This window comes from Coccinella septempunctata, chromosome 1, assembly GCF_907165205.1.
Source record: "Coccinella septempunctata chromosome 1, icCocSept1.1, whole genome shotgun sequence".
Lineage (NCBI taxonomy): Eukaryota > Metazoa > Arthropoda > Insecta > Coleoptera > Coccinellidae > Coccinella > Coccinella septempunctata.
In genome coordinates, this window is record NC_058189.1 from 28,354,268 (window position 1) to 28,368,184 (window position 13,917).

Consider the following 13,917-nt stretch of genomic DNA (forward strand, 5'->3'; position numbering starts at 1 on the left):
AGTCGAACTCTAAAATTTGAGGTATTACCCTCACCTATTGAATGTAAATTGAAACCCATCTAGGGATATTAACTTTCGTTACTGAGCAACGGTGATTCACAGAAAAAAATAGTTTCAAGGAACTTGCAAAATAACATTCAAATGCAGTGAAAAATTCTGTGAATCATCGTTACTTAGTAACGAAAGTTAATATCCTTGGAGCACTTTCAAATTCACATTCAATAGGTAAGGGTAGTACCTCAAATTCGAGAGTTCGACTCCCAACAAAGTTTCATCGAAAAATTTTTTTTTTATAAATTCATATTTTCGTCTGGAATATTTTGACAGCTCAGTGTAAAAATTCTGGGCCTCAAAGCCCAACGAGTTTTTTTTAACTATAATAGAGGTTCCTACGGGATATTTGGAAGGCTGCAGTAAAGGAACGGTTTGATATTTTTATATTCTGTTTTCATATTCATGTAAGGTATAAAAGAAAGTGCTTCACTCCTGAAATATTACAACCATTTCGGGTGAAATTTTTTTTTCGCGGTAAACATGTAAGAAAAAAAGTTGTGTTCGATTTATTGAAAAGTTTTTCACAGAAATTCTTAGAAAATCGAGTTCATTCAGAAATTGAAATTCAATTTGGCAACCGAGAAAAAATTCACGAACATTGCAGGTTTTCCGCCCTTTTGTAAATTTGTTTTTGGAGTTCTTCACCTTTTCTGAATTGAGCATCCAAAAATACTGAGATGTGACCAGAAACCGTTACTTTAAAGTTTATAGATAACTGACCACACTCATCAGAATATTACTCAAAAATGACATTGAACATCCTGTATCTCGCTTATGCGTCGAAAACGGGGTATATGTCATATGGCAAAAGTGATTCTTCCGGTGTCATCTACAGACCATATATGTTTGTCCAGTTTATGATGATGATGAAACACCCAGGATGCACGCTTTGGAGCGTGCAGGTGTCCAGTTCGCAAGACGTGCATATTGACAAACGTCGTAAAATGGGATTTTTATTGCACTTGCATTAGCCTAGCGAAATATTAGACGTAGGTGAAAAATCCATTGGAAACATAGGGATTAATGTTAAATTCGAATGAGCTGAGAGTCTAGTGGAACAGTGGAAGAATCGAAACCTCTTTGCGAGTCGATAACAAACAGAGGACTGGCCTGTTGGAATGAATATATATATATTCTTTTGAATGTCAGCAATACATTTTTTTTGTTATTAAAGGTATGGTATAAGTTATATACAAGGGTTGACGAAGTCACGCAGGAACGTTGGAATTAGCGGACAGTCATAAAACGCCAAATGTTTGAATTCTGATAGAAACATGAAAAAAAAGGGAAGAGCCATCTAAACCTACCAATAGGAATTTTTTTCATGTGTTTATGAAACGGAATGTACACGTATATAAAAGGAGAAATTCGCAAAACTTTTTCATTTCTCGTTCGAATATTCAAGTGTGATATACGAAATAAAACTTGGTGAAGATGTATTTTCTTGTGAAATTTGACGACGGTGTTCAATACATTTGTGATGAAAAGAAAATATCGAATAGGGATGGAGAGAAGTGTAATGTGAAATACCGAAATGGTGCTCGATATCCCGCCAAAATTTTAGCTTCAAATGGTAAGTAGTGTTGATTTGTTTATCGATATTATACTAGTTTTGAATGATTGAAATCTATTTTGAATAATTCATCACAGATGATCTCAATTGCCTTGAGCACTTGATGAATAAAGAGGACACTTCTGAGAATGAAGTGGAAAATTTGTCCCGTGAAGAGGAAACAATTTCGAGCCTTTTACCACTGACGGAGTTCAACTCTGATGATAATCCTGCTTATGCCAACGCAAACAATGGTCGAAAAAATCCGATTGTTCTTATAAGTGATGAATACATACTACTTGACATTTCAACTACAAATGCAGAAAATGTATCTGAAGGTGAGCCTTTCATATTTCATGATGTATGCAGAATACAATTTTTTTTATTGGTTTTTTCTCTGTTACAGTAAAACCATCTCATTGGTACCCCAATGAAAATACTTCTGGACAATGCAAATCATCATCAAGCAGTAATGAATCGGAGAATGCTGGTGCATTACCTACACAGGACAGCTCAAGCGGTGAGTAAGATTTCAAACAAAGTATTCAATACTTATGATCCTTATCAATTTGGAATACTTGAAACAAATTTAAATTTGAATTTTTTCATTATATTTTTGTAATAACAGGTGAATCACCGCATCGATACCCGAGCGAAAATACTTCTGGACAATGCGAGTTACCATCAACCACTAATGAATTGGAGAATGGTGCATTAAATACACAGGACAACTCTAGCGGTGAGTAGCACTTTTATTTACCGATAGTAATCACGCTGCTTGGACATGTGAGATATATGTGTGAAATTGGCCCAGCACTTTTCGTTTTCCAGAAGAAAAACTTGTGCTGCTTTGCGCCGTTGAAATTTTTTTTTATTCCACACGGTTCTCAAAATATTTCACAGAATGTATAGAATGGGCCAGCCCAGCACTTTTCGAAAAATTAGTTTTTGCGATTGAAACAGGTTGTGCTATGTATGTAAGTATGTACTGTGTTGTGCCGTCGAATTTTCGCGAAGGTCCCTCTCATCTCCCGGAAAATCGAAAATGAAGAAAAAAAAAAGTCATTCCAGCAGTTTTGTTTATCTTCTCATAAATGAGTGGAGAAATTTATGCGGACTTGTGCCGCGAATATTTCCTCGAAAATTCGTCGGATTTTCCGGGAAATCTTGAAATTGAAAAAAAAGTTCGGCAAGGTCCTAACTCTCGAAAGCCGCAATATCATACTAAACTAATTTTTTGAATATTACCCTATTCTTGAGAATTCTGATAAGCGAAGTATTGGAAAAATTTCTGGATGATTTGCCAATCCATTGTATTAATAATCGTTGGTTTCAAATGGATGGAGCGCCAGCTCATGGAAATATAGGTCCTTTTCCTTTAGCTGCTAGATCGCCGGATCTCACTACTCTAGATTATCATTTATGGAAAATTTGTTTATAATGATCATATTATGAATTACCTGAATCTGAAAATTAAATATGTTGCGGCTTTCGATAGTTAGTTCCCTGCAGAAATTCGTAGATCAACACAATCCGTCTTTTGAAATACCCCGATGAAAACGGTGAACATATCAAACATTTGTGCAAAATTTTAAACAGATCCAGTGTACAGGGTGGGCAAAATTCGTTGTCTACTGAGGGGATCTCGGGAAATATAGCAGTTAGAAGGAAACGGATGTCAAATTGTCGAGCTCTTTTTTCCTGACTAATCCAGATCTGGTAACGACTACCTCCTTATTGTCTTATTATTCAATAGTGAAACAGAAAGCAGAAAAAAGTTCCTATTTTATTCTCATGAAATATTCAGGTGAATATATGATATACATACATTTTTGAAATTAGCAAAAAATTTGCAGTAAGATGAAAGGACTTTCAACTATAGTTCACATTTGAAAAATCAGAAATCTCTTTCATATCTGCAAAATGGCTGGATAGAAGAAATTAATAAAATCATATTCAAATTACTCCTAAAAAAAGTGCCTGTAGAATGTCATGATGATTATTGAGTACTAATTCAAAAAAGCGTGTAATTCACCATTATTGAAGATGACAATTTCTCAAAATGTAGAAATGATAGACAAATTCTTTTAGCGACAAGCAATAAGAGACCAGATGGTAATATGAATTTATCACAAAAAAATTTTTTTCGATGAAACTTTGTCGGGAGTCGAACTCGCGACTTTGAACTTTGCTTTTTTCCCAACTTCCGCAACCTCCCACGCCCGCACACACCGCTACTTGACCAGCTGACGGTCGGTTTCGTTATTAGCAATGTGACTACAACATACGGTATGAAATTCCTTGAAAAAAAGCCGCTGCCTCCTGGACTACATACACAACAAACGACTTGTCAAGCTTTGCATAGCGTCATAAATGAATCTGAAGTGTATTGCGATAACAGGGTTACCAGAATTCAATTTTCAGAAGAAATTTCTCGTAAATTAAGAATGTTAGGGTACGTTCATACCGAAGATGCCTGGATGAGCGCGGTGGAGGTCGCGGTCGCGATCTTTACATCGATGTCAAAACAAACCTTCATATTCTAATGAGACCGTACATACCAAGGATGTTTCACCCGTTCACCCTCGCCGCTTATCATCGCGGTTTACAGCGATGTCGATCGCAGAACAAAATAGTTTGATTTTATATGGCGATCGGCTGTTGCCGCGAGGTACCTTGCACGCTTATTGGCGCTCTTCAAATCACGTGACATTCACCAGGGTAACGTATTTATTTTTCAGTTCGTTTATGAGCTTTGACTGAAAGGAAAGCATCTTCGACATGTACTGCCAGACATCGATGTAAACCTCGACCGCGACCGCGACCTCCACCGCGCTCATCCATGCATCTTCGGTATGAACGTACCCTTACTGCTTCCGACTCGATCTTCTTGATACAGATACAGACAGATTCGTGACTCTTAGTTTAAGTTTACCGTTGATCTCAAAATTTTACATATGTACATAGAAGATACGTTTCAGTTATAGTATAAAATTAAACTGAAAAATTAAGGGCATGTAAACAATAATTATTAACATTACTTTTTCCAGAATTCTGTCTGCATACTGTTGAGTTTTCAGCTCAAAATTGAATTTTCGTCCGAAAATTAACTGGGACTTTCTTCAGGATGGTTGTTATTGATTAATATTTTAATTTCATTTCCGTTAATTCAGGGTGGTCCAGATCGTAACCAAGAAATTTTAACCACGTAGTCTACATAAAAATAAGCCCTAGTTTGTCATATAAACATATGTCGAGAAAGGTTTCCTCTCCGAGATACGGGGTGTTAAAATCATAGAAAAAAAAATGTTTTTTATTGATAACTTTCACACTGCTTGAAATATTTTTATGAAATTTGAAACATAGGTTTTGAGCGTCAAGGAGCACTTTTTGCATTATATAATTTCTTTTCTTTTCTACCAGTGGCGTCCGTACTGCAGCGAGACTGAATATTTTCAGATAAAAAAATGATACTCCACTGATTTTTCAGACAATAAAAATTACTATTTAAATACCTATTTAATTTGGAGCAAATTCGGTGTCCTGACTTTTTGTTGTATGAGGCACCGTTTCCGGTCAAAAAAATAAAACACATTCTCATGCATGAAGAAATCGCCAAAATTTGATATGGTAGGTACATAATGATAATAAGGCTATTTTTGCTATATCATATTTTGGCGATTTCTTCATGCATGAAAATGTGTTTTATTTTTTTAATCGGAAACGGTGCCTCATACAGCAAAAAGTCAAGAGACCCAATTTGCTTCAAATTAAATAAGGATTTGAATAGTAATTTTTATTGTCTGAAAAACCAGTGGCGTATAATTTTTTATCTGAAAATATTCAGTCTCGCTGCAGTACGGACGCCACTGGTAGAATAGACAAGAAATTATATTACGCAAAAAGTGCTCCTTGACGCTCAAAACCTATGTCTCAAATTTCCCAAAAATATTTCAAGCAGTGTGAAAGTAATTAATAAAAAACATTTTTTTTCTATGATTTCAACACTCCGTATCTCGGATAGGAAACATTTCTCGACATATGTTTATATGACAAATTAGGGCTTATTTTTGATAATACGTGGTTGAAATTTCTTGGTTACGATCTGGAACACCCTGTATAATAGAACCTGATGACGCTTATGAGATTTAGCAAAGTGCTAGATCTAAAGTATTTTCACCCATTCCTGGAACTTGTTCGATAATGATTTACTGTTTAGGTTTTACAAAAATCACACAAATTTACTGAGAAAAGGATCCATCATGCTCATTGAAGTATGAAATGGAGGAATCTCACATAATTATCCCTTAGTATCACACTTCCTTCTAAACTATAAATTCGGAAACATTTTACAACTACAAACGTCCGAATTTCCAAACTCCCAATACATCAACCTAATAGTACAAATAAAGAATTCCTTTCCTGTAAGCCAATCGTCATGTCATAGCGACACTGAAGTCGGTGCAAAAATAGTAATCAATTGCCCGACCAAAATGGAATTTTGTGTTCAACTGTTGAACTATTGTCTGATTCTCGTATTCCATACAAAAAATTCAGTAATAAACAATGGTAATCTTCTTTAGTCATTAGCTATACACGATCAATTTACGAGATTTCTCTACTGAAAACTGAATTCTGGCAACATTGTTATCGCAATACACTTCAGATAATTTATGACGCTATGCACATCTTGACAAGTCGTTTGTTGTGTATGGAGGGTTGCGATCCTCAACGTTATGAACATAAGGTCTGTTGCCATATATACTGATTTTGAAATAATCTACTGATTTTTCTAATATCCGCCATTTAAAGGAGAAGTTGAAAGTTTTTTCTCAAAATCTCAACGGCACAAATCAGCACAAATGTAGCTCAACTATATAATAAAATGAAAGAACTGAAAGACACGAAAGTGCCGGGCTGACTTTTTTCCAAAATCTCAGTTTTTCGGAAAACTAGAAGTATTTCCGTGAAAATTTCAACGGCACAATTTTTCACATATGTTTTCATTGGGAAAAAAGTGCTGGGCCAACTTTTTTTTCAACTTCAAGATTTCCCGGAAAATCCGACGAATTTTCGAGAAAATATTTATGACACAAGTCAGCACAAATGTAGCACAAATTTTTCCACTCCTTTATGAGAAGAATAAACAAAAGTGCTGGGCTAACTTTTTTCTTTGTTTTCGATTTTCCGGGAGATAAGAGGGACCTTCGCGGACCGTTTTCGACGCATAAGCCAGGTACAGGGTGTTCAACGTCGTATTTGAGCAATATTCTTATGAGTGTGGGCAGTTATGTATAAACCTCAGAGTAACGGTTTCTGGTCACATCGGAGTATTTCTGAGTGTTCCATTCAGAAAAGATGAAGAACTCAGAAAAAAATTTTCAAAATGGCGGAAAACTTTCAATGTTCGTGATTATTTTTTCGGTTTCGGTTGCCAAATTGAATTTCATTTTCTGAATGAACCCGATATTCTTAGAATTTGCGTGAAAAAAGGTTTTCATAAATCGAACACAATTTTTTTTTACATGTCTACAGCGAAAAAAAAAATTCATCGAAATTGTTGAAATATTTCCCTATTGTACTTTCTTCATACCTAGCACAAATATGGAAACAGAATCAAAAAATATCAAAAAGTTTCTTTACTGCAGCCGTCCAAATATATCATAGGAACCTCTTTTATAGTTAAAAAAAACTGGTTGGGCTTTGAGGCCAAACATTTTAACATTGAGCTGTCAAAACATTCCAGGTGGTACTATGAATTTATCACAAAAAAAATTTTCGCCAATTCACAGAATTTCAGAGTGCATTCGAATTACTTGGTGATGAAAATTCATATCCTTCGATTAGTTTCAATTTACATTCCACAGGTGAGGGACATAGCACAAAGTTGCGAGTTCGCCTCCCAACAAAGTTTAATCGAAAATTTTTTTTGTGATAAATTTATATTACTATCTGAAATGTTTCGACAGCTCAATGTAAAAATTTTGGTCCTCAAATCCCAACCAGTTTTTTTTTAATTATGTTGGAGGTTCCTACGAGATATTTGGACGGCTGCAGTAAAGAAACGGTTTGATATTTTTCGATTCTCTTTCCATACTGGTGTTAGGTATAAAAAGAAGTACAATCGGGAAACATTTCAACAATTTCGGGTGAAATTTTTTTTTCGCTATGGACATGTAAAAAAAATTGTGTTCGATTTATGGAGAAAAATTTTTACGGAAATAATTCGAAAATTGTATTCTTTCAGAAAATGAAATTTGAAAATCGAAAAAAAAATCACAAATATTGAAGGTTTTCCGCCATTTTGAATTTTTTTTTTCGGGGTTCTTCATCTTTTATGAATTGAGCACTCAAAAATACTCCAATGAGACCAAAAACCGTTACTTCGAAGTTCATATATAACTGTCCACATTCATTAGAATATTGCTCAAATACGATTATGCGTCGAAAACGAGGTGTCATAAGGCAAAAGTGATTTTCCCGTTGTCATTCACCCACCATATATGTTTGTCCAGTTTATAATGAAACACTCTATATACGCTCATCCGTTTTTTCCGATGAAATTTGTCTTTATTTAGTCATCCCCTTTGAATGAGTCAATTTAAATTATTGAAATAATGTTAACAAATAGTAGCCTCATTCAGATAATCCCTCCAACGCACGAATCTTTATATTGAATGAAGGGTAATATTGAGGTACGCACGGAATATACAGGATGGGCTTTTTAAAACGAAACAGACGAGATAACGGGCGCAATATATTTATTTCGAAAAAATGCTCGGACACGTCGATTTTTACTCCGAGGGGACAACTTTTAAGGTCAAATTCACAACTAGCTCTTCAACCCTTAGGGTTAGAACACTAACCCCTAAATTTTGAATAGGAAAGATAGGGTGAGAGATACTTCATTTGAAAGGCCTTTTCATCCTGAATTCAGCGTATTAATTTTTTTTCCATTTAATGCATTCGTTTTCGAGATATTCAATTTTGAATTTTATACAGTACCAGTCATTCCGCTAACCATGATATGTGAAATCATGAATTATTTGACTAATTCATTCTGTGGTTACGATCGTATTCGTTAATTGTCAACATTAGACAACGAAATAATTATTATTGGTAATTATATTCTTCAACAATTAAGGTGAAAATGGTTTATTCTTTTTCAGAAAGAGTTGAAATTATTTCTTTATTGCATTTATTTATTTAATTTATTTAATGCTTACAAGGAATACAAACTTTCTACAGATGTGCTTTTTTGGGTGAAATCAATTGAATAAATCTGCTGTACGATTCCCGCATTCCTCATTCTCGAAAAATAAAGAAATAATTTCAATTCTTTCAGAAAAAGAATAAACCGTTTTCACCTTAATTGTTGAAGAAAGTAATTACCAATAATAATTATCTCGTTGTCTAATGTTGACAATTAACGGTTACCATCGTAATCACAGAATGAATTAGTCAAATAATTGATGATTTCACATAGCATGGTTGGCGGAATGACTGGTACTGTACGAAATTCAAAATGAAATATCTCGAAAACGAATGCATTAAAGTAGAAAAAAATTAATACGCTGAATTCAGGATAAAAAAACCATTTAAATGAGGTATCACTCACCCTATCTTTCCTATTCAAAATTTAGGGGTTGGTGTTTTAACACTAAGGGTTGAAGCGATATAGTTGTGAATTTGACCTTAAAAGTTGTCCCCCTCGAAGTAAAAATCGACATGTCCGAGCATTTTTTCGAAATAAATTCATTGCGCCCGTTATCTCGTCTGTTTCGTTTTAAAAAGCCTACCCTGTATATCTACTTAAAAAAATAAAAAAAAAATTCTTGATTATAGTTAATGTGCGAATTTTTTCACAGATGATGATTTCGCGGATACGTTTGGAGATGACACTCATGAAGATAGTGAGTACCTAGGTTCGCTATCTGATTCATCTTCTTCGAGTTCTGAATTTGAGAAGGACTCTTCTACACCGAAACGTAAAGAGAATTCTACAAATGTTAGAACAACTCCCAACGATGACACCAGACGTTCCTTGGAAATATCGTTGACGGCCAATGAATATGGAAAATCGTCAAAGGATGATAATGATATGTTCGTTCGTACTAGTGAAGCTACAAGAAATCCTAAAAATAAAAAGCTCTATTGTATGTTTTGTGGAAAATTCCAAAGTAAATTCGCTAGGCACATTGAATTGGTGCATTCGAATGAGACAGAGGTTAAAAAATTTATAAATTTGAAGAAAGGTTGTACTGAGAGGAGAAATATCATCGAGACCATAAGAAAAAGATCTCAATTTTTTTACAATACAAACCACAACGTCAACGATGGTGAATTGATAGTAAGTCGAAGGCCTGGTAAGAAATTGAACAAGACAGCATCAGATTATATTGCATGTCAGAATTGTAAGGGTTTCTACACGAAGAACAATATTAGACATCATGCAAAAAAATGTTTCAACTATGATGGCTCCAGAAGCCGAACAGTTATGGTGATGGGGCGAAAGGTATTAGGAAGAATCCATTCCGATGCATCCGATATCTTGCGAAAAGCTATATTTCCTGTTCTAAGAGAGGATGATGTTATCAAGTCTATCCGATATGATAGACTTATAATTCTGTATGGAAATAAAATGTGCTGCAAGTATCGCTTGCAACACCAGCACGATATGATAAGGGCACAATTGAGACTCTTAGGAAGATTCCTAATCAGCTTGAAGTCCATTAATAGAGAAATAGTGGAACTGGAGGATTTATATGTTCCAAATCATTTTGATGATGCTATTTCGGCCATAAATATTGTAGCCGGTTTGGACCCGAACACCCTTATGTATAGGGCACCATCAACGGCGTATACTCTTGGCTCTTTAATTAAAAAATGTGGAAACATTCATGTAAGTGAATGCATTAAAAAAAAGGAAACTGAGAAGAAACAAAATGCGGAAGATTTCCTTAAACTACTGGCCGAGGATATTGGAGTGACAGTGAATAAAACTGTAGAGGAAACACAGACAAGAAATGCGAGGAGGAAAGTCTTTGAAATGCCTTCAACGGAAGACATTAAAACTTTTAATACTTATTTGAGAGAAAGGAGGCAACTCGCTCTCAATGAATTACAGACAAAATTCAGCCCGGACTCTTGGTTGGCACTGGCAGAGTCAACTCTAACTTCGGTTCATGTGTTCAACCGCCGTAGAGCAGGTGAAATAGAACGCATATTTATAGAAGATTTCAGGAGTTATGCTCAAATAAGTCCTTATGAGTTGAAGAGTTTGCCTTCTGATGCTCGAAAGTTAGCTAAAACTTATGTTCGGTTTGTAATTCGCGGCAAACTCAACCGAACAGTGCCTGTACTCTTATCTCGCGAATTAGTGAAGTGCATTGAAAGTATAATCGAACATAGAGATGAGATGGGGGTCCATCGAGAAAACAGGTACGTTTTTGGTATCCCTGGTTTCGAGAGAAGTAGACATAAGTATCTACGTGCTTGTGTTCTGATGCGGAAATTCGCAGAGGCTTCTGGGGCATGTTTTCCAAGTAGTTTGCGAGGAACGAAACTGAGGAAACACATTGCCACCAACTGTATCAATCTCGACCTCTCTGAAACTGAAGTCACAGATGTGGCTAACTTCATGGGACACAGTAGCAAAATTCACAAAGAACACTATCGTCAACCTATAGCTAGTAGGGAGATATTGAGAATATCTAGAATTTTAGAATTGGCACAAGGTGGCAACGACTCTGAATCAGATAAGGAAGACTGGAATGATGAAGAAAGGGGCAATCGAGAAGGTGAGATAATGAATTCAATAATTTCCATAATTTGAATCAAAGCAAACTGGATACTATAGAACTGGTGCGAATGAACACTTCTTCAGATGATTTTAGTGGAATACACAGCATATCCCGGGAAGAATGCGAAAAATGGATACCATGAATTAATGTCATCAAACTGGACTCGTATCAAGAGGTTTTAATCGCCTGAGTGCCTTCGCTTGGGATATACAGGGTGAGGTTCATCTTATCAGATAAATTTCACTGTTCTTTTGAACTAATCGATCGAATGATTTCAAATTTTGAAGTTTTGTCGCCCTTTACTATCGCCTTTTTTCGATATTTCTGAAATCGAATAAACCAGATCAGTACTGGAAAAATTTTAGACTTTTCCTATGTTCGTGAATATTGGATCACCCTATCGTATTCGGTCGTGATTTAATAATTTCGCAAGCATCAATAATTTTTTGTAGCAGTTGCTCCCTACTGTTTATATGTACTTCATAGAACTCTTGTTTAAGCGCTCTCCATGAAAAATAATCCAACGGTGTCAGATCAAGGGAGGCCAAGCCACATGTCCACCTCTGCCTTTCCATCTGTTTTCAAAAGTGTTAGTCAAATAATCTCGCATTTCTCTTGAATAATGCGCAGGAGCTTCATCATGTTGCAACCACAATGTTTCCATTTGAATGTTTTCTAACAAACCAGGCAAAATTTGTTCCAAAAAATTCTTATAAATTTCTCCTGTCAACCTATTTTCAAGAATATGAGGGCCAATCAAACGATTGTTGTAAATACCGCACCAAACATTTAGCGAGAATCTAATTTTGAAATTTTTTTTGAATTATTGATCTTGGATTATTCTGATCCCAGTGAAAATTACGGGAAATGTTAATTCCATCCCTGGTGAATTGCGATTCTTTGGTGAACAAAATCTGAGAAATCATTCTTCTATGGCCTATGATCCATTAATAAAAAATGAGCCTTGGAATTTCATCACCTTGTTCTAATTTTTGCACAATTTGTTGATGATAGGGATGCATTTGTTTTCACAATTTGAGGAAAATTTCAAGGAGTGCAGTAGTAAAGGTTGTCAAAACTGCAAAATTCGAAATTATTTTACCGATTAGTTCAAGATGTATTGAACTATGAAATTTCACCTATAAGAGAATTTATATTGTTTATTGTTTATTCTTTGAGGTTATGAAAACGAGAAGAAATAATAATGCCCACGTACAGGTGATCCAATATTCATGGAAAGAGAAAAAGTCTAAAATTTTCCCAGTACGGATCTGATTTATTCGACTTTAGAAATATTGAAGAAAGGCGATAGTGAAGGGTGACAAAACTTCAAAATATGAAATCATTCGATCCATTAGTTCAAGAGTTATTGAACTGTGAAATTTCACTCATAAAATGAATATCACCCTGTATATCCCAAACGAAGGCACTCAGGCGATCAAAAAGTCTTGATACGAGTCCAGCCTGATGACATTAACTCACGGTATCCGTTTGTCGCAGTCTTCCCGGGACACCCTGTATATCAATAGATATGCCAAATATTCAGTTTTTTTTTTCTAGTTTCTGATGAATTATCGGCTGTGATTAATCAGCCATCGTCGACATTTTCTTCAGAATCGAGTGGGATTGCCGAATCTGAGAATTCTTGCAGAAATGCTGAAAGAAAAAGATTACGTGCGTATCTTCGAGAAATATTCAAACTTTATTTTGAAGTTTTTAATCATGAATCTTGTGATAACCATACCTAATATTGAGTTTTCTTCTAGTTTCTGATGAATTATCGCCGACACAGCCATCGACGTCTTTTTCAGGCCAGACTGTGATAAACGACAGTAGGAATGCCAAAAAGAAAAGATCAAGTATGTATTTTCGTGAAAGATGAGGGAAAATGAGCATTAAGATTCATTTTTAGATTGTGTCGAAGAATTTCGCAATATGAATATCGTCTGTTGGAAACAATCAATGAATGATGTACTTATGAAAATCTTATCTTATTTAATTCTCAGCATCTCCCTTCGGCCTCGTGAAAAAAAAGAAGAGATGGACTGAAGAAGAAACGAGAGTGGCAAATATGCTGTTCGAAGATGCTATCAGAACGGAGATATATCCATCGCTGAAAGCTATACAAGAATTGAAGCAACGATATCCATGCCTGAAAGATAGGAATGCGAATGTAATCAAAACGTGGATATCAAACAAGATCAAGATCAAAAGAGCAAGGCAATCCAATTGAAAAAGGAAATGTGAAGAGGAAGTTTGAATATCTGATTCAATCATGTTATTTTATGAGAATGTTTTCATTTAATGCAATTGTAATTTAATTTTCATATTAAAGTTTAATTCAGTTTTCTGAAAGACTTATTATTCGATTTTGTAATTCTTATTTTATTTGAATATTTGCTACTTCACTTACATGATAGATAAACTTACTCGCCCTTCAGGCTCGTGGGTAAAACTTTCTTCTCATGAATAAACATTCAGTTAACTCACTTGTGTATGAATCCATTA

At 35.1% G+C, this 13,917-nt stretch overlaps 2 protein-coding genes across 6 annotated transcripts in view; both read left to right on the plus strand.

Moving 5' to 3' along the window:
* LOC123307906 (cap-specific mRNA (nucleoside-2'-O-)-methyltransferase 1) overlaps positions 1 to 13,917 on the plus strand; it is a 245,095-nt gene that overhangs the window by 145,672 nt on the left and 85,506 nt on the right. The gene's annotated exons all lie outside the window — the stretch shown is intronic.
* Positions 575 to 13,759, plus strand: LOC123307866. 2 transcript variants are annotated; one of them, XM_044890340.1, is made up of 8 exons: positions 576 to 1,627; positions 1,705 to 1,944; positions 2,013 to 2,126; positions 2,235 to 2,345; positions 9,475 to 11,406; positions 12,970 to 13,083; positions 13,176 to 13,268; positions 13,416 to 13,759. In XM_044890340.1, the coding sequence occupies exons 1-8, from the start codon at positions 1,489 to 1,491 to the stop codon at positions 13,640 to 13,642; spliced, it is 2,970 nt and encodes a 989-aa protein (XP_044746275.1). In that variant the 5' UTR covers positions 576 to 1,488; the 3' UTR covers positions 13,643 to 13,759. The 2 variants fall into 2 exon arrangements, with proteins under 2 accessions (XP_044746283.1, XP_044746275.1); XM_044890348.1 differs by lacking the exon at positions 12,970 to 13,083 and having other exon boundaries at positions 575 to 1,627.

Excerpts from the sequence above, each read along its gene's own strand:
- LOC123307866 (XM_044890340.1), top strand. The coding sequence starts at position 1,489 with ATGTATTTTCTTGTGAAATTTGACGACGGTGTTCAATACATTTGTGAT. Across the intron at positions 2,346-9,474 it reads TACACAGGACAACTCTAGCG|ATGATGATTTCGCGGATACG; the intron begins GTGAGTAGCACT and ends ATTTTTTCACAG. Across the intron at positions 13,084-13,175 it reads TGCTGAAAGAAAAAGATTAC|TTTCTGATGAATTATCGCCG; the intron begins GTGCGTATCTTC and ends GTTTTCTTCTAG.